This window comes from Rana temporaria, chromosome 7 (assembly GCF_905171775.1).
Source record: "Rana temporaria chromosome 7, aRanTem1.1, whole genome shotgun sequence".
Lineage (NCBI taxonomy): Eukaryota > Metazoa > Chordata > Amphibia > Anura > Ranidae > Rana > Rana temporaria.
The window spans coordinates 169,852,171-169,878,175 of record NC_053495.1 but is presented as its reverse complement, the minus strand read 5'-3'; the positions used below and the strand labels follow the sequence as shown (position 1 = coordinate 169,878,175).

General features: G+C 43.2%; 2 protein-coding genes across 9 annotated transcripts in view; one reads left to right on the top strand and one right to left on the bottom strand.

The window, feature by feature from the left end:
* The window catches only part of MRPL37 (mitochondrial ribosomal protein L37), a 29,719-nt gene extending 25,935 nt beyond the window's left edge, over positions 1–3,784 (top strand). The window contains exon 7 of the mRNA XM_040360430.1: positions 3,645–3,784. Within this exon, the coding sequence (XP_040216364.1) occupies positions 3,645–3,722 (78 nt within the window). The 3' untranslated portion in view covers positions 3,723–3,784. The remainder of the gene's footprint in view (positions 1–3,644) is intronic.
* Positions 3,785–14,716: 10,932 nt separating this feature from the next.
* Positions 14,717–26,005, bottom strand: part of SSBP3 (single stranded DNA binding protein 3) — a 102,269-nt gene continuing 90,980 nt past the window's right edge. For 4 of the 8 annotated variants that reach the window (XM_040360425.1, XM_040360424.1, XM_040360423.1 and 1 more), the window contains exons 17-19: positions 23,862–23,963; positions 20,615–20,700; positions 14,717–16,048 (exon numbers count right to left, since the gene is read on the bottom strand). In XM_040360425.1, coding sequence (XP_040216359.1) covers positions 20,638–20,700; positions 23,862–23,963 — 165 coding nt within the window. In that variant the 3' untranslated portion in view covers positions 14,717–16,048; positions 20,615–20,637. The remainder of the gene's footprint in view (positions 16,049–20,614; positions 20,701–23,861; positions 23,964–26,005) is intronic. The other 4 variants (XM_040360428.1, XM_040360427.1, XM_040360429.1 and 1 more) reach the window with 2 other exon arrangements.

Genomic DNA, 26,005 nt, shown 5'->3' with positions numbered 1-26,005 from the left:
TAGCGGTGAGGTTTTAACCCCCGCTAGCGGCCGAAAAAGGGTTAATACCGCCCGCGTTGCGGCGGTATTACCGCGCTTTCCTATTGATTTCAATGGGAAGGCGCGGTATAGGAGTGGTGAACACACCGCTCCTATACCGCGGTAAAGAAGCGGCTAGCAGGACTTTTCAAGCGCGCCGCTTCAGTGTGAAAGCCTTCGGGCTTTCACATTGAAGAGTACAGGGCATGATTTTTCATGCGGTATAGCATCGCTATTTTTAGCGCTGTACCGCATGAAAAACGTCCCAATGTGAAAGGGGCCTTACACAAAAACAGGTAATGAAAACTTTTGGTTGAAAAAAAATAAATATGGGCTAACTTTACTGTTTAGCCCAAAAGCGCCTGAAAAATCGGCTTAACATATCGGCCCAAAAAAATCGGCATCATAAATCGGCTATCGGCCGCCGTGATTTCTAAATATCGGTATCGGCCAGAGAAAAACCCATATCGGTCTACCTCTAGTGTTTACACCAGTGTTTCTCAATTATAGTCCTCAGGCCCCGCCAACAGGTCAGGTTTTCAGGATTTCCATTATTTTGCACAGGTGATTTGATCAGTTTCACTGCCTTAGTAATCACCACAGCCTTTTCATCTGAGGGAAATCCTGAAAACCTGACCTGTTGGGGGGGCCTGAGGACTGTAATTGAGAAACACTGGTTTACACACACAGCTCCCGGTCCCCGCTCTGTAATGAGCGATCGCGTGTGCACGGCGGCGATCGTGCCCGCCGGGCACGCGCATGGGAGTCGGGGGCGCGCACGTGCCCCTAGTGGCCTGCGCGAGAGCTGACGTATAGCTTGGGGCTCTCACGCAGGGGAGCCGACCTGCCGCTGTAAAATGACGGCGGCTGGTCGGCAAGCAGTTAAAAAAAAAAAAATACATGATAAACTGTTAATAGAATGCACTGTCATTGTCACATTATAACAGAGTGGATAATCTCCATGGACAGCTTTATATGGCATTATAATGAGTACCCTGTACTTGGTTAGCTGAGTATAAATAGCATTTTTTGGGGAATAGAATCCGCTCTCTCTTTTTACTGGTTTCTCTCTCACATTTCGCATTATATGAGCAGACAGACAAAGCGGACATATATGTATGAAGTGTGAAAAAAAAAAAGAGCTTTGAGGGTCACGGATCGAATTTTGTGTCTATAGCTCCTCTTTACAGAGTACATGAAATCATTCTCATTGGTCTCAGTCCCTGAAAGAGCGTTCAGCCTGTTGTCTCTGTACACAAACAACACATTAGGGCCAGAAGCCGCTTCTATTATGGTGTGGGAGGAAATTCTCACATACAATCTCCTTTATTATTGGCCTTGTGAGGATTGATCCGAGGTATCCATGCTAACCACCGAGAAACAATGCTGCAGACGTGCTCCTATTTCATTGATTGGTGCATTTTATAACACTAACTTATTCAGCAGCAATTTGCTGCCAAAGCTATTGGATTATTCCCATCTATCAGTGCCCACCAGCAACACTTCCCGTCATTCGCTCCAATCACAGACTAACACTGGGGTTGATTTACTAAAACTGGAGAGTGCAAAATCTAGTGCAGCTCTGCATAGAAACCAATTGGCTTCCAGGTTTGTTTTTTATCAAAGCTTAATTGAACAAGGTGACGCTAGAAGCTGATTGGCTACCGGGCAGAGCTGCACCAGATTTTCACTCAACCCCCCTGTTATCTTGTACTGTAGTGCCGGTGTTCTGACAAAAAATGCCCCCTGTCGAATAATGCCCGCCTGGTACAGCGCTTGCGATGTACGGAGCCGCTGAAAGCCGCCGAACCTTGGAATTTACGATCAGCTGTAGGCGGCGCCTGCGCACAATAGCCAACATTGTGGCACACGCTTGTGCAAGTCTGCAAGGGGCGGATTTCTTCATGATGGGCGTGTGTGAAGGGCGGATGCCTACAGAAGTGGGCGTATTTTGTAATGATGGGCCGTGCTGTTAAGATGAGTGCGGAATTTTTGACGAAACTCAAACACATCTCCTAAACAAATATTAGCTAACACAAGCAATAGCACTGCCCATCATTACAAAATACGCCCCCTTCTGTAGGCATCCGCCCCTCACACGCGCCCATCATGAAGAAATCCACCCCTTGCACGAGCATCGGGAGCGTGTGGCACAATGTAGGCTATTGTGTGCAGGTGCCGTCTATGGCTGGTCGTCAGTTGCGATGTTTGGTGGCTCTGTGCTGCGCATGCGCAGTACCAGGCTGGCATTATTCGACAGGGGGCATTTCCAGTGCCCTGCATTGATTATGAGCACTGGTAATCGCATTGAGAGCAGAATTGTCTATAATTTATTACACGCTTGACACTTAAAATAAGCTCCTGTACTTTTTTGAGCTTCAAGCGTTGTGCTTCAGATGACAAAGCGCTCAGATATTAACAGGGGCCATTGAAACGAATGGGATTTGTCTTGTTAGGTGTTTTTTAGAGCTGAGGCTAAGGCCTCGTACACACGACTGAGGAACTCGCCGTAAATGAAACATCGTTTTCCTCGACGAGTTGCTTGTTAGGCTTGTCGAATTTTGTCAAGCTTTCCTTGCATACACCAGTGGAACCAGTTATTCATTTAATTTCATTTGTTGATTTTATATCTATAACTGTTTTTATGATATTTCTATATCAATAATAAAAACCATTTCTAGTTTTCCATACCACTTGTATTGTGTGCCTTTAAAGCCCAACCTACTAGTTCTTAGTCCAATTCCACATTATCGGGGCGTTGGCACACTTACCACTGGTGCATCCGTAGTATCACCCTACGATTGATGTACATTAAATTAGACCTGTATCTTCTCATTTTTCCTTGCATACACACTGTCAAGACAAAATCTTGTCGTTCTCAAACGCGGTGACGTACAACACGTACAACGGCACTATAAAGGGGAAGTTTGATTCCACTGGCACAACCCTTGGGGCTGCTTTTGCTAATCTCATGTTACTGCGTGTTAGTAAAAGTTTAGTAAGAGACGTTTCGCGCTTTTTAGTCTGTTACAGCGTGACGAATGTGCTATCTCCATTACAAACGCTACTTTAACCGAAGGTGCGCTCCCGTCTCATAGTTTATTCTGAGCATGCGCGGGTTTCTAAGCATACACACGATCGTGTTTCTCGTCGTAAACCAGCCCGACGAGAAACACGACGAGGAAATTGAGACTCGACGAGGAAAAAGAGAACTTGTTCTCTTTTTTTCTCATCAAGTTCCACGACAGTTTTCTCGACGAAAAACATACACACGACCGTTTTCTCGGCAAAAAAGCTCTGCCACCAAGTTTCTTGATGGATTCTGTCGTGTGTACGAGGCCTTATAGCAGAAAAATGCCCAAAAACGCCTAGGTGTGAACAGAGCCTCGGGGAGAAACATGTTGCTATGGGCAAACACATTTTGTCAATAATGAATTGATAATTGAGCTTTGGAAATGCAGAGTTTGTATGGAGTCCCTGTGTTTTATAGGGGTGTTGCCTGTTAACAACCCCCCCCCCACATTTGTCAGAAGCTGGACTGTTAATATAACAATAAGCCGATCTGTGCAGACAACTAGAAACATATATTAGATGTAGCGACTTAATGTTTCCTCTTCTTCTTTCAGGTACCTGCTGGAGTCTCTGGACTCAAACCAGAAATATTTCAGAAGTTTTGGGCAATGTACTTGCATGGGGCAGTCTAGATGAGCAAGGAGATACCTACCTGTACATACAGCTTATGGAATAAACGTTTGATATTTATGTAGCAGTGTGTCATTCTTCATTTGCCAACATCTAATTGGGATCTGTTATAAGAGATAAGTTTAACCACTTCAGCCCCGGAAGATTTTACCCCCTTAATGGCCGGAGCATTTATTGCGATTCAGCACTGCCTCGTTTTAACTGACAATTGCGCGGTCTTTCGACGTTGTACCCAAACAAAATTTACATGTATTTTTTTCCAAAAAAATTTGAGCTTTCTTTTGGTGGTATTTGATCACCTCTGCGGTTTTTATTTTTTACGCTAAGCAAAGAAATGGCGGCAATTTCGAAAACAAAAATGCAATATTTTTTACATTTTGCTATAATACCCCCAAAACATATAAAAAAAATTATTTCTTTCTCAGTTTATGCCGATATGTATTCTACTACATATTTTTGGTAAAAATAAAAATTGCAATATATATGTATATTGATTGATTGGTTTGTGCAAAAGTTATAGCGTCTACAAAATTTATGGCATTTTTATTATTCATTTTTTTTTTTTATTAGTATTGGCGGTGATGTGCAATTTTTACAAGAACTGCGGACAGATCGGACACTTTTGACACTATTTTGGGAGCAAGAGCTAAAAATTTACTGTGTAAATGTCACTGGCAGAGAAGGGGTAAACACTAGGGGGCGATCAAGAGGTTAACTGTGTTCCCTCAGCGTGTTCTAACTGTAGGGGGAATGGGCTACCTAGGACATGACAAAGATCACTGTTCCCAATGAGAGGGAAGCAGTACATCCCTGTCCTGTCACTAGGCAGAACAGGGAAATGCTTTGTCACGATCGTGGGATTACGAAGGGAGGTACGGGTACACCCTTTTGCGCACCCATGCCATTCTGCCGATGTACATTGGCATGCGGCGGTTGGGGAGCGGTTAAAGTGGTTGTAAAGGTAAATTTAAAGTGATTTGTAAAGTCTTGTTTATAAAAATAAAATAACAAACATGTTATACTTACCTCCTCTGTGCAGTTGGATTTGCACAGAGCAGCCCAGATCCTCCTGTTCTCAGGTCCCTTGTTGGTGCTCCTGGCCCCTCTCTCCTGTTAAGTGCCCCCACAGCAAGCAGCTTGCTATGGGGGCACCCGAGGAGAGTCACGGCTCCCTGTGTCCATTCAGACATGGAGACCCGGCCCTGCCCCCTCAGCCAAGCAGGAAGGAGAATCTCTGACAGCTGAAACACTCGTGGACAGAGAGGGACCTCGGGTAAGTATTAGGGGGGCTGCTGCACACAGAATGCTTTTTATCTTAATGCATAGAATGCATTAAGATAAAAAATCTTTCTGCCTTTACAACCCCTTTAAAAAACAAACATACATATCTATACAAACCTCATTTTTGGGTTCCCCTCCGTCGCTGCTGTCTTCTCCTCTCTGTCCACTGCCTCCATGGGACAGAGTCTCCTCCCACTGTCCCCATGGGAAGCCACCAAAGTGCACAGCGCGGGAGGGAATGAGGGCTCAGTAAGTAAAGGGGGGGGGAGAGGATGCTAATGCCTAAACATCTTTTACCTTAATGCAATAAAGGCCCTTCAATGAACCAATACAGTGCACAGTAGAGCCTTCTTAGAACAAAAAATCCACATGTCCCATTTCATCATAAATCCACAAAATAAGGGAGGTTTTCCTCATTTTAAGATAGTGGACAGAGCCATGGTCATTAAGATGGTGGGCAGAGCCATGGTCATAATTCCCTTATGTCCCTTGGCAAACTACTCCATAACTGCTGGTACAGATTTTATTTTTTTCAAACTGCATACCACTGTTTCAGACTTGTTGCTATCATAAGTGCAGTGTATGGAAACACCAGATTCTATAGAGTAGGGCAGGGCTCCTCAAACTTTCTAAACAAATTAACCGATGATCACTGACCATAGGGTGGCCAGGCTGAGTAGAAATTGGCGTAGGCTCTGTGGTCAGTGGGTGAAGAAAATGCCCAAGATTTGATGAGTAATGGGAGTAAAAAATGGTATAGTGCCTGTGCTTGATTGGAATAGTGGGGAAGAATGGTGTCCCATTATTAATGACTGTGGAAGGAATAGTGCCCATCCTTGGGTATCAGTCGAAAGAATAGTGCCTCATCATTGGTGTCTGTGGGAGGAAGAGTGCGTCAGATTTGATGTTGATGAGAGGAATAATGCCCCATTGTTGGGTGTTTTTTGAGTGTCAGTGGGTGGAATAGTGCCTTATTGTTTATATCAGTAGAAGCAGTAGTGCCCCATTTTGGTGTAAGTAGGATGAATAATGCCCCCAGGTCCAGTTAAAGCAAAGTACCGCATCTGGCCTGTGGGCTGCAGCATGGGATGAGAGAAAGTATAACTTAATCAGTTTGGTTATACATCTTTGTTGGGCCTCAAACCCTTTCCCGTGGACACTGTTTCAATGTACTGCACGGAGGGTGGCCAGCAAGAGTGAAATGGCTGTATGCAGTTTGGAATGAACAGATTTCTAATATTCTGTTGTATCAGCAGCTGTTGAAAAAGAGAGTACACCCCTCACACTTTTGTAAATATTTTATTATATCTTTTCATGAGACAACACTGAAGAAAGAACAATTTTCTACAATGTAAAGTAGTGAGTGTACAGCTTGTATAACAGTGTAAACTTGCTGTCCCCTCAAAATAACTCAACACACAGCCACTAATGTCTAAACCGCTGGCAACAAAAGTGAGTACACCCCTAAGTGAAAATGTCCAAATTGGGCCCAATAAGCCATTTCCCTCCCCAGTGTCATGTGACTCGTTAGTGTTACAAGGTCTCAGGTGTGGATGGGGAGCAGGTGTGTTAAACTTGGTGTTATCGCTCTCACTCTTCTCATACTGGTCACTGGAAGTTCAACATGGCACCTCAAGACAAAGAACTCTCTGAGGACCTGAAAAAAAAGATTTGTTACTCTACATAAAGATGGCCTGAAACTGAGCTACAGCACGGTGGCCAAGACCATACAGCAGTTTAACAGGACAGGTTCCACTCAGAATAGGCCTCGCCATGGTCAACCAAAGAAGTTGAGTGCACATGCTCAGCATCATATCCAGAGGTTGTCTTTGGGAAATAGAGGTATGAGTGCTGCCAGCATTGCTGCAGAGTTGAAGGTGAGGGAGGTCAGCCCATATGCTGCACACTGCATCGAATTGGTCTTCATGGCTGTCATCCCAGAAGGAAGCCTCTTCTAAAGATGATGCTGAAGACAAGCAGACTAAGGACATGGATTACTGGAACCATGTCATGTGGTCTGATGAGACCAAGATAAACTTATTTGGTTCAGATGGTGTCAAGCGTGTGTGGCGGCAACCAGGTGAGGAGGACAAAGACAAGTGCGTCTTGCCTACAGTCAAGCATGATGGTGGGAGTGTCATGGTCTGGGGCTGCATGAGTGCTGCCAGGACTGGGGAGCTACAGTTCATTGAGGGAATCATGAATGCCAACATGTACTGTGACATACTGAAGCAGAGCATGATCCCCCTCACTTTGGAGACTGGGCCTGCAGGGCAGTATTCCAACATAATGACCCCAAACACACCTCCAAGACAACCACTGTCTTGCTAAAGAAGCTGAGGGTAAAGGTGATGGACTGGCCAATCATGCCTCCAGACCTAAACACTATTGAGCATAAACGGAAGGTGGAGAAGGGCAAGTTCTCTAACATCCACCAGCTTTGTAATGTCATCATGGAGGAGTGGAAGAGAAATTCAGTGGCAACCTGTGAAGCTCTGGTAAACTCCATGCCCAAGAGAAGGGCAGACATCACAAATTTTGGGGCCCCTTACACAGCTTTTGGCAGGGCCCCCTGGAGCAGAGAACTGGGGGGGGCTCCTCTCTCTCCAGCCATGAGATAAAGGAGGGGGGGGGTTGTGGTAACAAAAGTGTCATCTCTTCTCTCTCCTGCCGCAAGATAAGTGGGGCGGGGGGGTGTTGTTGCTGACGAACAAAACAAAGTCACGTCAAGTCTTCTCTCTCCTGCCACGAGTTGCTAATGTCAGACAAAAAGGTGGGGGGGATCAAACGAAAAACAGGGGGTACCCCCCTGATTAGCGGCCCTGCCCAAGAGGGTTAAGGCAGTGCTGGAAAATAGTGGTGGGCACACAAAGTATTGACACTTTGGGCCCAATTTGGACATTTTCACTTAGGGGTGTACCTACTCACTTTTGTTGCCAGCGGTTTAGACATTAATGGTTGAGTTATTTTGAGGTGACAGCAAATTCACTCTGTTATACAAGCTGTGCCTGTGCACACACTACTTTACATCGACACAAAGTGTAATTTCTTCAGTGTTGTCACATGAAAAGATATAATAAAATATTTTCAAAAATGTGAGGGGTGTACTCATTTTTGTGAGATACTGTACATTCTGTTTATCACAGATACTTATATAGTGCTGACTATTTACACATATATATTGTACATTTAAATCAGTCCCTGCCATCAAGGAGCTGAAAAGCCAAGGTCCCTAACTCGCATTTATACACATACTAGGGACAATTTAGACAGGCGCCACTTAACCTACCAGCATGTCTTTGGAGTGTGGGAGGAAACCCACGCAGGCACAGGAAGAACATGCAAACTCCAGGCAGATAGTGCTGTGGTTGGGATTCTAATATCGTTATAGACAAAAATAAACAATTGCTTAGATCCAGCTATGCATCTAGTTAAAATAATGGATTTTTTTTTAAAGCATTAAAACCACTGGATATGTATATTAACACGTATAGATGTGCCGTTATTTAAATGTATAAAATATTGGCCAACCCTAGAGGAGTGGCAGTGGCACAGGAAAAAATATGGTGTTCGCAACCAGCTTCTGAAATGCTTGCACAGTTTTATAAAGTATTAAAGCCAGGCACAGCTAGGGAACCCCAATATCGAAACATTTGTAAAGTAAAACCTTCAAGTGCAGCACACTTCAAATCCTATTCAGCATGGCTTCATAGTAGAAGAGGCCGAGTGCGTAAAGTGATTGTAACGTTAGAAGATTTTTTATCTTTATGCATTTAGATAAAAAAAACCTGAGCGCAGCAGCCCCCCTAATGCCCGGTACACACGATCGGATTTTCCGTCGGAAAAACCTTGGATGGTTTTTCCGACGGAATTCAGCTCAAGCTTGGCTTGCATACACACAGTCACACAAAAGTTCCCTGAACTTTTGACTGTCAAGAACGCGGTGACGTACAAGACGACGACGAGCCGAGAAAATGAAGTTCAATGCTTCCGAGCATACCTTGAAATTGCTACAGACGATCGGAAAATCCTTAATTTTTTCCGTCTGAAAAATTGAGAATCAGCTCTCAATCTTTTGCTGGCGGAAATTCTGACAGCAACATTTGCTGTCAGAATTGGCCATAGTTAGACGTTTAAACCTTGTAAAAATTGGCCATAGTTAGACATTTAAACCTTTTAAAAATGATTCGGGCTCTACAATCACTATACATAACTTGCCCACTTGGATAGCATATACATGGTTTAGAAAAATGTATATCTTCGAAAACTCTGATTTGAAAAGGCCAAAGCCTTAGAATCAAAGTGCCAATATTACAATTTCCCAAAATAGAGGGCGGCTTAGCTGTCCCTCATACTACAGTTTACTTTTTGGTGGCTCAATTGCAACATTTTGTGGGCTGAGAGGTTGTGAATTTTCCCAGAACCTATCAACACAATCTTCTAGCACATTTGGAGTCTGATGCCTTTGCTGGAGCCAACTCGGGTCCAACATTATTGTTAATACAAGTTTGGCAAGAAATTAAACTTATCCTGAACTACAATGGCATTTCAGTATAAATGCCCCTTTGGGACAATCCCAGATTAGAGGAACTTTGCAAATTAGAGAGGTTTGGATACTGGTATACTAAAGGAATACGGGTTATGGATCAGATATACAGTGCATTCGGAAAGTATTCATAGCGCCTCACGTTTTCCACATTTTGTTACATTACAGCCTTATTCCAAAATGGATTCAATTCATTATTTTTAGGGCTGTGGAAATGAACTATTAATTCATCGATTAATCTTTAATTTTTTTGATCGATCAAAATTATTTTTATTTGTACTCACCACATTTTTACAGTTTATGTAGCTACATCGATTTTTATCTCCAGTGCAATCCTTATTTTGTTACCTACTTGAAGACCATAAAAGTTTTAATGCTATTCCCATCGAGCGCTGCCTTTGTGTGTTTTTTGTATCCTGCTATCCATTTTTCCAGTGGTTGGTAGCTGCACTGGGAATCAGCCTGCAAGGAGATCAGCTAAAAGCAGTTGGATCTGTATGTGCGTTATAATTAATCGAAATTAGTCGATTAAAAAAAAAAAAATCGATTATCAAACACAAAAAAATCGATTATCAAACACTAATTATTTTATTCAAAATTCTACAAACAATACCCCATAATGACAACGTGAAAGAAGTTTGTTTGAAATCTTTGCAAATTCATTAAAAATAAATCCCATGTACATAAGTATTCACAGCTTTTGCCATGACACTCAAAATATAGCTCAGGTGTATCCCGTTTCCATCCTTGAGGTGTTTCTACAACTTGATTGGAGTCCAACTGTGGTAAACTCAGGTGTATGTGCCTTTTGAAGACCGGAGAAAAGACTGGACAGCCGCACTTCCACGAAATTCTTAAAAAGTTGCTTTTAATTGTAAAAAATGGAAACAGCACTACAAGTCACAGCAGCCAGAGGGGTGGATAGCTGGGGTAGTCATAGCTATGACTAAGCACTGATACCCCAGTGCGAAACGCATCAGCTATCCACCCCAATGTCTGCTGTGACTCGTAGTGCTGTTTCCATTTTTTACAATTAAAAGCAACTTTTTAAGAATTTCGTGGAAGTGGAAGTGCTTTGTGCATTGCCAGCACCCACGCTTCTGAGAGGACACCGATTGCTGAGTGCACTCACCTAGAGCGGCAGTTCCCCTTTCTCTACCTGTATGCGCCTTTCCACATCGTGTCTGATCAACTGTCTATATAATGTCCCACAGTTAACAGTGCATGTCAGAGCATAAAGCCATGAAGTCCAATGAATTGTCTGTAGACCTCCAAGACAGGATTGTATTGAGGCACAGATCTGGGGAAGGGTACAGAATATTTCTGCAGCATTGAAGGTCTCAATGAGCACAGTGGCCTCCATCATCCATAAATGGAAGTTTGGAACCATCAGGACTCTTCCTAGAGCGGGCCTTCTGGCCAAACTAAGCAATCGGGGGAGAAAGGCCTTCAGATCAGGGAGGTGACCAAGAAAACCGATTGTCACTCTGACAGAGCTCCAGCATTTCTCTGTGAAGTGAGGAGAACCTTTCAGAAGAATAACCATCTCTGCAGCATTCCACCAATCAGGCCTGTAGAGTGGCCAGACAGAAGCTACTCCTCAGTAAAAAGGCACATGACAGCCCGCCTAGAGTTTGCCAAAGGGCATCTGAAGGCCTTAGACCAGGGGTCTCAAACTCAAATTACCTGAGGGCCACAAGACAAGTTTTTATATGCCATGGGGGGCCGCATGCAAACTTTCAAACTTCAAAAACAACAGTACTGGTGTCAGCGAACACATTATTAACCCCCAGCACTGGTGTCAGCGAGCGCATTATTACCACCAGCACTGGTGTAAGTCAGGGGTTGACAAATTTGCTTGGAATCTAGGAGCCAGCTAAAAAAGTTTATTAGCCAGAAAACGCACCCCGTCCCGACGAGCTTGCGCGCAGAAGCGAACACATATGTGAGCAGCGCCCGCATATGTAAACGGTGTTCAAACCACACATGTGAGGTATCGCCGCGATTGGTAGAGTGAGAGCAATAATTCTAGCTCCTCTGTAACTTAAAACATGCAACATGTAGATTTTTTTAAACGTCGCCTATGAAGATTTTAAAGGGTAAAAAAGTTTGTTGGCATTCCACGAGCGGACACAATTTTGAAGCGTGACATGTTGGGTATGAATTTACTCGGCGTAACATTATCTTTCATAATATTAAAAAAAATGGGGATAACTTTACTGTTGTCTTATTTTTTAATAAAAAAAAGTGTAATTTTTTCCCCAAAAAGTGCGCTTGTAAGACCGCTGTGCAAATACGGCGTAACAGAAAGTATTGCAACGATCGCTATTTTATTCTCTAGGGTGTTAGGATAAAAAATATATATAATGTTTGGGGGTTCTAATTAGAGGGAAGAATATGGCAGTGAAAATAGTGTAAAATGACATTAGAATTGCTGTTTAACTTGTAATGCTTAACTTGTAATACCAACGGCCACCACCAGATGGCGCCAGCTCACATCTGGTGGTAATAACTTGTAATGCCAATGGCTCACCACCAGATGGCGCCAGCTCACTTCCACCCTGCCTGGGGGCCATTTATAACTGGTCCGCGGGCCGGTACTTTGAGACCACTGCCTTAGACCATAAGAAACAAAATTCTCTGGTCTGATGAAACAAAGATTGAACTCGTTGGCTTGAATGGCAAGCGTCATGTCGGGAGAATGGTGGTGGCAGCATCATGCTGTGGGGATGTTTTTCAGCAGCAGAAATTGAGAGAGTATTCAGAACCAGGGGGAAAAAAAATTAATGCAGCAATGTACAGAGACATTTTTGATGAAAACCTGTCCAGAGTGCTCTAGACCAGTGTTTCTCAACTCCAGTCCTCAAGGCGCCCCAACAGGTCATGTTTTCAGGATTTCCCTCAGTTGAAACAGCTGTGGTAATTACGAAGGCAGTGAAACTGATCAAATCACTGATGCAAAAAAATGGGAAGCCTGAAAACATGACCTGTTGGGGCACCTTGAGGACTGGAGTTGAGAAATCCTGCTCTAGACCTAGACTGGGTTGAAGGTTCATTTTCCAACAGGACAATGGCACTAAGCACACAGCCAAGATAAAAAAAAAAAAAAAAAAAAAAGTGGCTATGGGACAGCTCTGTGAATATCCATGAGTGGCCCAACCAGAGCCCAGACTTGAACCCGATTGAACATCTCTGGAGAAATCTGGAAAAGGCTGTGCATCAACGCTCCCCATCCAACCTGATGGAGCTTGAGAGGTGCTGCAAAGAAGAATGGGAGAAACTGTCCAAAAATAGGTGTGCCAAGCTTGTAGCATCATACTCAAAAGACTTGAGGCAGTAATTGGTGTCAAAGGTGCTTCAAAGTATTGAGCAAAGACTGTGAATACTTACGTAGATGAAATTATTTTTAATCAATTTGCAAATATTTCAAAAAACATTTTCTTCATGTTTTCATTATGGGGTATTGTTTGTAGAATTTTGAGGAAAATTATGAATTTTATCAATTTTGCAATAATGTTGTAACATAACAAAATGTGGAAGAAGTGAAGTGCTGTGAATACTTTCCGGATGCACTGTATACCCAAAGTACTTTACGCTCATTCCAAGAAACATATTCATTTCCGGCTTCACGTTTTTCCAGCATCTCCAATTAAGGCAAGCACTGGCCACGCAGTCTCGTAAAATAAAGCTTAATGTACAATCTATGCCATTAACTTCCCTTGTGAGTACCTCTAATAAGAAAGGCCTTATACAGCTGTGCTCATAAGTTTACAGAATTTATGATTTCTTGGCCATTTTTCAGAGAATATGAAGAACACAAAAATATTTTTTTTCACTCATGGTTAATATTTTTTTTCACTCATGGTTAATGTTTGGCTGAAGCCATTTTTTATCAAGCAACTCTGTTTTCTCTCTTTAAATCAACTACCACCCAAATGACCCTGATCAAAAGTTTACATACCCTGGCGATTTTGGCTTGATAATATGCACACAAGTTGACATAAAGGGGTTTGAACGGTTATTAAAAAGGTAACCATCCTCCCCTGTGAACTGCTTGCTTGTAATTCGTGTGCGTTTATAAAAAGGTCAATGAGTTTATGGACTCCTGACAGACCCTTGAATCTTTCACCTATTGCTGCACTGACATTTCTGGATTCTGAGTCATGGAGAAAGCAAAAGAATTGTCAAAGGATCTGTGGGAAAAGGTAGTTGAACTGTATAAAACAGGAAAGGGATATAAAAAAAAAAATATATATATACAAGGAATTGAGAATGCCAATCAGCAGTGTTAAAACTCTAACCAAGAAGTGGAAAATGAAGGGCTCTGTTAACAACTTGTCAACCGCCCCATAGACAAAATACGTCCTCGACTTCGTGCGGTGATATCTGAATGATGCCTGCAGCTACAGGCATCATTCAGATACTGTCTTCAGCCGGCAATTCTGTGCACAATAAGAACGATCAAAGCGGTAGTTCTGCCGCTTGATCGTTCTTATAGGCAGCGGAAGGGGACGTCAACAAGGCACACCATTCCTAGGAAACTTGGAGGTGGATCGCTGATGTTTCGGGATGTGTGAGCTTCAAAAAGGCACAGGAAATTTGGTCAAAATTGATGACAAGATGAATGCATCAAAAAATACTGGAGGAACATTTGCATTCATCAGCCAGGAAGCTGCGCATGGGACGTACTTGGACTTTCCAACATGACAATGATCCAAAACACAAGGCCAAGTTGACCTATCATTGGCTACAGCAGAATAATGTGAAGGGTCTAGAGTGGCAATCTCAGTCTCCTGACCTCAATATCATTGAGCCACTCTGAGGAGATCTCAAACGTGCAGTTCATGCAAGACAGCCCAAGAATTTACAGGAACTGGAGGCTTTTTGCCATAAGGAATGGGCAGCTTTACCATCTGAGAAGATAAAGAGCCCCATCCACAAATACCACAAAAGGCTTCAAGCTGTCATTGATGTTAAAGGGGGCAATACACAGTATTAAGAACTGGGGTATGTAAACTTTTGATCAGTGTCATTTGGCTAGTTTCTGTTACTAATAAAAAATTGGGGAAAAACAATACCACCAAAAGAACACAAATGGCAATTTCCATTACATTTGTATCTCCATTGTATATGTTTTGCAAATTGATAAAAACACAGGAAATAAAACCATGATATTTGTTTGAATTTATTAAATTTATTACAGCATGGAGGCGGAAAAAAATTACCATATCATTCCAAGCTGTCCCATAGCAAGAGACAATAATTTAACTATCCCTTTTCGAATACACAAGGAATTTCTCTTTTAAACAATGTCCTGAGAGGAGCTGCTATTGTTCCTTCCTTCCAGTCACTCCTGACAAATAAAAAGGACAATAAAGAGAAAAAAAATAAAAAAAGGAACACCTGACAATATGATCAGAAACTCCAACATCCTACACAAACTGTCCCTTTTACTGAGCGAATGACCAGCGAAGTCAAGTGTAGGTGCTTTCCAAGTTCCCGATGTTCAGTTACTCAGAAAAATAAAATAAAATACAGTGTTGTGTTATCAGCTGAAGTTGTTCTGGGCCAACAATGGTGTGACAGAAAACAGACCAGGCAGTTGCATCTGCAAGGTTGGTGGCAGCTGTGCAGTAGGAGTGTACACGGGAGGATCTTTCTTTGGTGGCGCCAGAAGCTCCGAATCACACCGCGCCGCCACACAAATGAGTATTTCCTTCCGTCCAGAGTCTGCAACCAGTTCATAAAAATGCAGCAAGTTGCAGGCCGCATAGTCCTATAAAATCCCTTTGTGCACCGAATGTGTCCTCTTGATTCTGGGAGCTTGTGGTAATTTTTCTCTCTTGCAGAGGTAAAAAGAAAAAAAATCATACATAGTCTTAGGTGTTTAAAACAGGAGATCAAGTGTTTGTATGAGGTAAAGAGGTGCAGTTCTGACCGCTTCTGCACGGTGGAAAAAAAAATAAAAAATAAAATAAAACGATTTTCCAGAGGTCCGGGTCTGCACTAAAATCTCTTTGGAGGGAAGTGGGTAACTGAAAACCTCAGTCCATTCAACAAAAAAAATAAAAATAAAGCTAAAAACTAAAAGACACATGAATTTTCCTATTTGAGCTATTCTCCTTGAATATCACGTCACAGACATAGAACAATGGGAGAGGGGGGGAATATAAAAAGTACACAGCAATCATATTCATAACTTGAAATTTCCTTCTCTTGCAAATGAAAAAAAAAAAAAAATGAAAAAAAAAAAAAAAATGTTTTTATGTACAGATATAAATCCTTTGAGAAGGATTTTCTTGTCTTGACAGTTTTTGAACTGTGTTTGATGGAATAAAAAGTTTTGGCTTTTTATTGCATGAAACCAAACTGAAGGAGCTGTTTGATCCTCTTCTGCAACTCCAGACAACGGTCTCCGGCAATCTCAGTAATCTTCCAAAGCAGCAGCTGAGTGAAGAGTTGTCCTCGGTGTCACACGCTCATAGTCATGCTGGGAGAGTACTATGAAAAGGAGACAGGGGGGGTTAGACAATGCAAATATAGATGCAGCTAATAAAATATCTGAAGTGAAGGTAAAAGTTGCGTCTACAACAGGGGTGTATTTAGGTTTTGTGCTGCCCTAGGCCTGGTGAAACTCGCGCACCCCCTACTTTATATATGAGGCACCCCTTTTTAAGACTCGTCCTGTCATTTTCATGGGATAAGGACAGAGGGACAGGGTGGAATGAGGACAGGGTGGGATGAGGACAGGGTGGGATGAGGACAGGGTGGGATGAGGACAGGGGGACAGGGTGGGATGAGCACAGGGGGACAGGGTGGGATGAGCACAGGGGGACAGGGTGGGATGAGCACAGGGGGACAGGGTGGGATGAGCACAGGGGGACAGAGCACACACAGGAACATTGAGCCAAGAGGGGGGAGGAGCCGAAGAGTGACTGTGTATTGCAATCAGTGGAGAGAGAGGGATGGCTGCACTGTAGCCGAATGACGCTGCGGGACCCCGGGCGGCAGATGTCCCGGGTGACCGCGCCACTTTGCGGGGGGCGGCTTTTTCGCCGCCCCCCCCACAAAGTGCCGCCCTAAGCCTTGTCGGCCTAGGCCATAATACATCTCTGGTCTACAACAATTAGATTGTTTCATTTTCTCAACGGTAATGCTCAATTGGTTACTATACGCAAAATGCTTCACTTTCAATACATCAGTCCATGTGAATCTGAATTCACAACTCAACCATCATAGACCATCACACCTTGAATATATACAAAAATTTGGACAGGATCTTCATCTTCACTAAATGTATTCGTCCCAATAATGACAAAGGCAGTGTTTCCTATATCTTTAATCTTTTTCCTAGCTCTCGTACCACTGGATCCAGATTCATAACTCTGAAATCCTTAACCTGTCTAGATAGAATTATGCCGAGATATTAAAATTCCGTCACCCATTTCATTGGTAAATTTAGGGCAGCTGTGTCCTGTGCTCCCTGGTCAATAGGGATTTACCCCAATTCACTTTAAGCCCTGTGAAAAGTGAAAAAGTATTTAGTAATTCTAAAGCTCCATTTAAAGATGGTCCTGCATCTCTTAAAAATAGCAACATATCATCTGCGTATAGGGCTACCCTCTCCTCCAGTCCCCCCACACGCAGTCCTTGAATATTTAGCGCAGTCCTCAAGGCCTCTGCCAGTGGTTCTATCGCTATTGCAAAGAGTGCTGGAGAAAGAGGGCAGCCCGTAGAGACCATCACACCTTAATCACCTTGTGCAGCACCAATTCCCCTTGCTGCCCGGGAACACCCCCCCCCCCCCCCCCCAACTAAAATATGAATAAAACCACAGATGACTAAATCTAAAATGGTATTTCAGTCAAAAGACCAACTAAAACTAAATTGAAACTGAAGGAGCGGTAGAATGAGAACCAGAGAAGAGTACAGTCACAGAAACCAAATGACGGAGTTGGAGGCAGTGAAGGACGGAGTTAGCGTTAATGAGTGTGATAAAAAAGGTCTGTTTGGCAGTGTGGAGGCAGGAATAGTATTTTAGGAGGGCAGACATTGGTTAAAGTTTTCCTGGGACTAATGCCCTGTACACACGATCGGTTTATCAGATATCCAATGAAGCTGACTTTCGTCAGTCTTGCCTACAACACCGATAGTTAAAAAAAAACGATCGTGTCAGAACGTGGTGACGTAAAACACGACGTGCTGAGAAAAATGAAGTTCAATGCTTCCGAGCATGCGTCGACTTGATTCTGAGCATGCGTTGATTTTTAACCGATGGATTTCCCCACAGACGATCATTTTTTTCTATCGTTTTTTTAACCATCAGATCATTTTAAAACAGGTTCTAAGTTTTTTCACCGATGGGGAAAAAAACATTGGGGCCCACACACGATTGGTTCGTCTGATGAAAACGGTCCATCAGACGAACCGATCGTTTGTGTACGCGGCATTAGTCTTCTGCCACAAACGCTCAAGAGCACAGCCAAGTTTTTGAGACTTCTGGTGTCGTCTGTTTGCCAGGGTTGTAGCAGTCGGTGCCCGATTCGGTGTTTAGTGAGAGGGCGAGCTTGTCTAGGAAGGATGACAGTGAGCTGTTGTAGACAAAAGTGGCTATGTTGAGGCAGGACAGGGGTGAGATATTGTCAGAGGTGGTCAGTAGAGGAGAGAAGGGTTGAGGTGTCAAAGGTTTCTACGGGTAACTGTTAGGCAGTTGAAGGGAAAGGAGACCTGGAGAGCGTGATGATCAGAGAGTGGGAGAGGATTGGTGGAGAGGTTGCACAGATAGGAGGAGACCAGTTCAAGGGTGTTGCCATTGCAATGAGTTCAGGAGCCTGTATCCATTCCATATTCTCCAGGTTAGACTGAGAAATTTAGACATAGTAGTAGTATTAACAGGGATGTTGAAGTCGCCAAGAATGATAATGGGGATTTCAGAAGAGATAAAGTAGGGTAGCCAGGCAGAGAAGGCACCCAGGAAGGTTGATCCTGGTCTAGGGGGCCAGTAGATGAAAGCAATTCTTAGAGAAACAGGAGAAAATAGGCAAATACAATTTGCCTCAAAAGAGGAGTGTGTCAGAGGGAAGTGGGTAAAGTACCTGATCGGTGCTGCATAGGGCTAGAAGGATTCCCACTCCACCTCCCTTCTATCCACTTGGTCTGGGGGAGCGAGTCCAAAGAAGGCAATCATGGGAGAGGGACGCAGGAGAAGTAGTGTCGGATTCATGAAGTCAGGTATCAGTGATGGCAAGTAGGTTAGATTTGTGATCAAGAGGTCATGGAGGGCCGGCAAGTTTGTTACAGACAGAGCAGGCATTCCAGAGAGCAGAAGAGAAGGGGAGGCTGGTTTTGGGAAGAAGAGGAATAGAGACTAAATTCTGTGGGTTGCAGCTGCTGCCAGAGGGTATAGGGAGATGGGAGCATTGGGCAGACACACAGATGAAGGCCCAGGGTTTGGGGATATGTCTCCAGAGGTTAGGAGCAGCAGGAGGATGAGGGAGGTAATGTGGGAGAGTGATTTATATGAAGTGACAGTCCTGGAGCTTTTATCAGTATATGGGTGTAGAATATAGAAGAGTTGACAGAAGCAGTAATAGTGAGAGAGGACAGAAGGCAGGGTGATATATATATATATATAAGCTGTGGGGTGGAGGAGAGGGGCGAAGATAAGAGTTTGAGGAGTGGTAGAGATCACAGGTTACAGAGTGGAAGGAGAGCTGAATAGAGAGACAGGGTCTGGTGCTTTTCAGTGTCGTTTGCAATGTATGATCGCTTTGTGCAATCACTTGTATAAAAGAATCAGAGAAAAAAGCCTTGAGGACAGAAGCCCACAAAACGTGACACCTTAAGGTGGTTGTAAACCCTTGTTTACAACTTAATGTTACAGGTAAGCCTATATTAAGGCTTACCTGTAGCCAACAAGGATATCTCCTAAACCTGCACGGTTTAGGAGATCTGTGTTTGCATGTGCCGACGTCATGCAGCACATGCGCACTTAAGTGCCATTGCTTTGGCTATGTGCCGTTGCTTCAGTTGTACTGTGCCGTTATCGTGCGTATGCGCAAGAGTGACGTCATCGCGGCTCCGGCCAATCACAGCGCCGGAGCTGCGAGACCCGGAAGTCACTCACTCCGGGACAACATGTCGGCAGCTGGAGGGGGAGACATGGGGGTTGATTTACTAAAGGCAAATCCACTTTGCACTACAAGTGCACTTGGAGTACAGTCGCTGTAGTTCTGAGGGGTAGATTTGAAACGAGAGGAAGCTCTGCTGATTTTATCATCCAATCATGTGCAAGCTAAAATGCGGTTTTTTATTTTCCTTGCATGTCCCCCTTAGATCTACAGCGACTGAACTTCCAAGTGCACTTCCAAGTGCACTTGTAGTGCAAAGTAAATTTGCCTTTAGTAAATAAACCCCATGGACCGCTGCGGGGGCTTTGATCGGAAGTAAAACAATCAGCTAGTATGCTATGCATACTGGCTGATTATGCCTTTGTCTTGCAGGATTTGTATTTTTTTTAAAGGGTGGGGGTGGAAGTTTGTTAACCACAAGTGAATATAAGGATTCCCAACAATCAAAGCGGACCTTTCACTTCTAAAGTCAGACTAGCAAGGGGCCAGAGGTAAAGAGAAGATCAGCACATAAAACTTAGGTAAGATAGTCCAGAGCAACAAAAAACATCAGAATGCACACAGGGCAACAGATAGAGAAGGCAACATACCAAAAGCACATACACAGAAATAGCAAGCAGATCCCAGTTTTATAGATAGGTCTACTTTGAATAATTTCTAGATTTTTAACCTTTGTATAAGCTATATTATTAGTCGTATGGGCATACTTAGGCCCTTTTTATTATGCAAGATGGACAATTGTCTTGTTGCGTATGGTTTAAACATAATAATGGATAGAATATAATTTTCATACAGCCTTCACAAGCGACTATGTTACAAAGTACCCTTTGTTGGATGTTACATCAATAAACCGCTGAAAATAGAGCTTTCTATAGGCTGGGAGGCTGCCTTATACTTTTGTATGATGTATTATTGTGCAGCTGTATTTACAGCTTACAATTGTTTTCTTTTTCTTCGTTTCTATTTTGTTTTCTGGTATGCCTTTGCTCTTTGTGCGCTGTGTCTTGATAACAAAATGTAGGTCTACAAAAAAATAAAAATAAAATAAAAAAACAACAGAAAAAAAAAAAAAAAAAAAAGGCTAGGTCTACTTTGTAGAGCATTGTAAGAAAAATGAAAAACACTGGGATTGATGTATGAAAAGGCCTATAGTATAGACCAGGGGTCTCCAAACTGCGGCCCGAGGGCCAGATGTGGCCCTTTGCTTGCCTTTATCTGGCCCTTGGGGCAAATTTCCTCCTACTGATATGAGGCACTATCCCTCCAACTGGCGGCAACAATGGGGCACCGTTTCTTCCACTGATACCAATGATGGGATACTACTCCTCCTCCTACTGACCACCAACCCTGAGGCCTTATTTATTCTCACTGATGCTGGGCCCGGGACATTTTCTGCACCCACCGGCCACAATCCAGCCCTCCTAAATTCTAAAGGACAATAAACTGGCCCTTTGTGTGAAAAGTTTGGAGACCCCTGGTATAGACTGTTCATTGAGAAAGTGAAGTTTCACTTTGCAAGGATTTTTAATATTGCCTAATGAATAAGGCGAAGATCTGCTGACTTCAATCCAATCATGTGCAAGCAAAAACCTTTCCCACTTCATTTTTCTTGCACACTATTTTGCAAAATGAATTTTCACCATTCTACTCCTTTAGGCCCCCTTTCACACTGGGCAGGGGAGGTGCGGTGGCGCTATACAGTCGTATTTACCGCGATATTCGGCCGCTAGCGGTGCAGTTTTAACCCCCGCTAGCGACTGAAAAAGACAGAGGCGCATTGTCGGTGGTATTACCATGGTTTCCCATTGATTTCAATGGGAAGGAGCTGTAAACACCCCGCTCCTATACCGCTCCAAAGATGCTGCTTGCAGGAGTTTTTTTTTCCTCCTGCCAGCGCATCGCCTCAGTGTAAATGCCCTGTGGCTTTCACATTGAGAATGCTGGGGCAGGATTATTTCAGGTGTTATTTATGCGCTATTTTTAGCGCTAAAACGCCTGAAATACACCTCAGTGTGAAAGGGGCCTTAGAGAAACAACCAAAATGTGCACCTTCAGGAAGTGCAAAAAATTCCCTACATTTCCCCCTAGATATGGCATAGCACACACTACGTACTTATATTTGACTGAACTAGATCAAAGATTGGCCCTGAGGTGGGCCAAGTCATTGTTTCCCCTGATCTCAGCTAGCAGCACACACTGGCTTCATTCCGTCAATGAAAGATTCCATTTTGGTGTATGTAGCATCTTCAGTACACCAAAGCCAGTGCATACTGCTGCCTCAAAGTCAGGGAGCAAAAATATTCATAAGCACAGCCCCCACCCAGAGCAGAAGGGAAAAAACAGCACATTTCTCAGGGGCCCCAATAAAGCTTTACAAATGGGTCCTTTGTAAGTGGGAGTCTTAAGCCTGGTTCACACCTATGCATTTTTTAGTGCGTTTTCAGTTTTGCAGACACACTACAGTCCATTTAACATGGTTTCCTATGGGTCACATTCCCATCTGTATCTTATGGAAAGGGCCAGGGGCTAAGCAGGCTATGTTTTTGGTTCCATAGACTTCAAACGGATCAAAAACACGTATTAACCGCTTGCCGACCAGCGCATGACAATATACGTCGGCAAAATGGCACGGCTGCGCAAATGGGCGTACATCCCCTTTAAATTGCGGTATAGTGGACTCGATGTCCATCGGTGTTCCGCAATCATGTAAACCAGGCGTTTCCCTGTTCTGCCTAGTGACATGACAGATCTACTGCTGTGTCATCGGGAGCAGTGATCACTGTAATGTCAGTGGTAGCCCATCCCTCCCACAGTTATAATCACTCCGTAGGACACACTTAACCCCTTGATCGCCCCATAGTGTTTAACCCCTTTCCTGCAAGTGACATTTACACAGTAATCACTGCATTTTATAGCACTGATTGCTGTATAAATGACAATGGTCCCAAAATAGCTTTAAACGTGTCCGCCATAATGTCAGTCACGAGAGAAAAAAAAAAAAAAAAAAAAGATCGCCGCCATTACGAAAAAAAAAAACACGTTAAATAAATAAATGCTACACATCTATCCCCCATTTTGTAGACGCTATAACTTTTGCGCAAATCAATATATGCTTATTGCAATTTTTTTTACCAAAAATATAAAGAGAACACATATCGGCCTAAACCAAGGAATTTTGGGGATATTTAATATTGAAAAAAGTAAAAAATATAGCTTTTTTACCAAAATTGTCGCTTTTTTGTTTATAGCGCAAAAAATAAAAACCGCAGGGGTGATCAAAAAACACCAAAAGAAAGCTCTATTTGTGGGGGGGGGGGGGGGAACAATTTTGTTTGCTTGCAACGTCGCACGACCGCGCAATTGTCAGTTAAAGAGAGACAGTGCCGTATCGCAAAAAATGCTCTGGTCAGGAAGGGGTAAATTCTTCCGGGGCTGAAGTGGTTAAAAATCACAAAATGCACCTGGAATATGCAGCCTGCATAGGTGGGAACCAGGCCATAAGCAATTAAAACACAGGATCACATAAAAAGTCAGCAAGGACGGCTCAATATCCTGATGGCGATGGAGGTACCAGTTTCAGGACTCATCCATTCACTACTTGAGCTAGTCACCGATCCAAAACAATATTAGCAACCTTTACATTTGACAGTATGCTTGCTATGGATCGCCGACTCAAATACTCATACAAAGATTCTGGCATCACTAGCACCCTCAAACACAAAAAAATGGCAGCTCTGAGATATATTTTATCTACTCTGGTTTTGCTCAATTTAGCAATTTCTCATGGAATGCACACTTGCAGAGGCCTACAGATAGCGATGGGTAGGTTGTACCAGATTTCTTTTCAAAAACGTATGAAATCAAGACCTCCACCGGTGTATGACTTAACAGTTTTCAATTAACCTGCATCTAAAAGCCAAAGATCCCCCCCTTTTTAGATAGAGTGGCAAGAAGTTCAGACCTCTGGAAGATTATCGCTCTATGCCCACTCTAGTGACCTCTGCTGGCAAAGGGGGTAGGATGCACACTTGTACCGTTAACAGATCATTCCCAATTTAGCCCAACCACCTTTTTCACTCACTAAGGCTTTAAAACAGAAAACTCTACATTTTAATAAATTGTAAAGTAGGACTTTTCATACAAAGCCTTTTTCTAGAGATTGGTTATGTCAGCAGAACACTCACATTGTCATTCTGGAAGGAATGAAGGAAGTTTCCTCCTAACTCTCCATCATCTCGAGGTGTGCCTGGAGGGTTGCTAATGCCACTTATGTTGTTTGGGGAATTCTGCAAAAGAAGAAAAAAAAAACATTTTCAATACAACATGACCAGTTATTTAAATTTGAAAGATGTTTAAAGGGTCGTTTTTAATGTCTCAGTCGTTTTTAATGTTTATTAAAAGTGTAGCTGCTGGCTTTTAATAAACATACACTCACCTGCTCCACGTTCCAGCGACGTGCCGGCCGGGGCTCCTCCCCCCCTCCCGCCGGCGTCTTCATTTTAAGTGTGGGCACCCAGCCATGACAGCTTTCGGGTTCACGGTCGGGCACCCACTGCGCATGCGCGAGCGGTGCCATCCGATTGAACAGGCGATCGCCTGGGACCTGTTACGTCTACAGGCGATCGTCTACAGGGAGGGGCTGCCAAAAGGCGATATGACCATTCGCCTTAGCAGCCCCTCGGCGGAAGAAGGAAGTGGGACAGAAGTCCCACTCCTCCTGAAGCCCCCCCCCCCCAAAAAAAAAAATCACATGCCAAATGTGGCATGTAAGGGGGCGAGGAGTGGATTAAGCAGAAGTTCCACTTTTGGGTGGAACTCCGCTTTAAAGGTGTTCAGCCCTGGGATTCTCCACTGCACCATACGATGGCTGGGAGGACTGCATCTAGACTAATGCCCCGTACACACCATAAGAAAAAAATCGGGCGAACATTTTCATCCAAGGAAAGATCATATGAACTTTCGACGGCCGATTCTGAAGGCGAAAACGCTAACATTTTCTCGTACAAGATCAGAACGAACAAGGTTTGTTCAATGTGTACCCTTTTTTGTACAAGCAATATCAGATATGAAAGACTGCACATGATCAGAAGGAACAGATAAAAAAAAAAAAAAAAAAAGCGCCTTTGTCGTATGAGAACTTTCGTACATTTCTATGCTCAGTTCAGACTTTCTTTTAAACATCGAGGAAAACCGGCCAATTGTTTGCCCAATTTTCTCAGTGTGTACGGGGCATTACAGGAGTTGATCTACCAAGACTGGAGAGTGCAAAATTTGGTTCAGCCATGTATGGTAGCGAATCGGCTTCCAACTTCAGCTTGTTGAATTGGGCTTTGACCATAATAAAAAAAAAAATAAAAGAAAAAAAAAATGGAAGGTGATTGATCTCCATGCACAGCTTCACCAGATTTTGCACTCTCTCGTTTTACCAAATAAACCCCACAGTTCCCTTGTTGAGGCACCACTTACCATTATTTCTGCTACCAACCACCCTCACTGTACTGTAACCGCCAAGTGCCTGAAACCTCCCCGCCACTGTGCCGTTACGCTGTCAACCCCATGCAGCAGTCCTCCCCCATCACACCAACACCCAATTCTTATTGGGAGAATCCCTGATGTAAAACAGGCAACTCATTCTACTGACATCTTCCCAGAAAACAAAGGCTGCAGATGGTTTAAAAAAAAAAAAAAATAGACCAAGATAAATCACTTTGAATTATTTCCACCATGTGACTTATCTGTGCAATGCAATTAAAAACTGACATGTTTGAAGGGGGAACAATAAAAGAAAAAAAAATCTTACAATATCGTGGTTGTATATATATATATATATATATATATATATATATATATATATATATATATAAATATCTTAGAAAACCTGAAGCACCTATTGATTTTATGACCGCATTCAGTCTTTTGGGGTAGACGTCTTCCAGCATTGCACATGTGCAAGATATGGCTGGAGGGCATCTCCTGTACATAGCCTCTCAGGTTGGATTCACACCAATGCATTTTTAGTGCTTTTTACATTTTGCAGATTTGCACTACAGAATGTGTTCCATAGGAAACCATGTTAAATGGACTGTAGTGCAAATCTGCAAAAAGCACCAAAACTGCATAGGTGTGAATCCAGCCTTAGATCAATCCACAGATTTTCAATTGGATTCAGATCCAGGATCTGGCTGGGCTATACCAAAACATTGATCATCTTCTGGTGAAGTCATTCAGGCTGCTGTCAAGGTAAAATACCTTTTTAACAGAGGCCTGAGACTTCAATTTGTTTTTAATTGAATTGCGCAGGTCACAATAATCGGAAAAAAATTCTGAT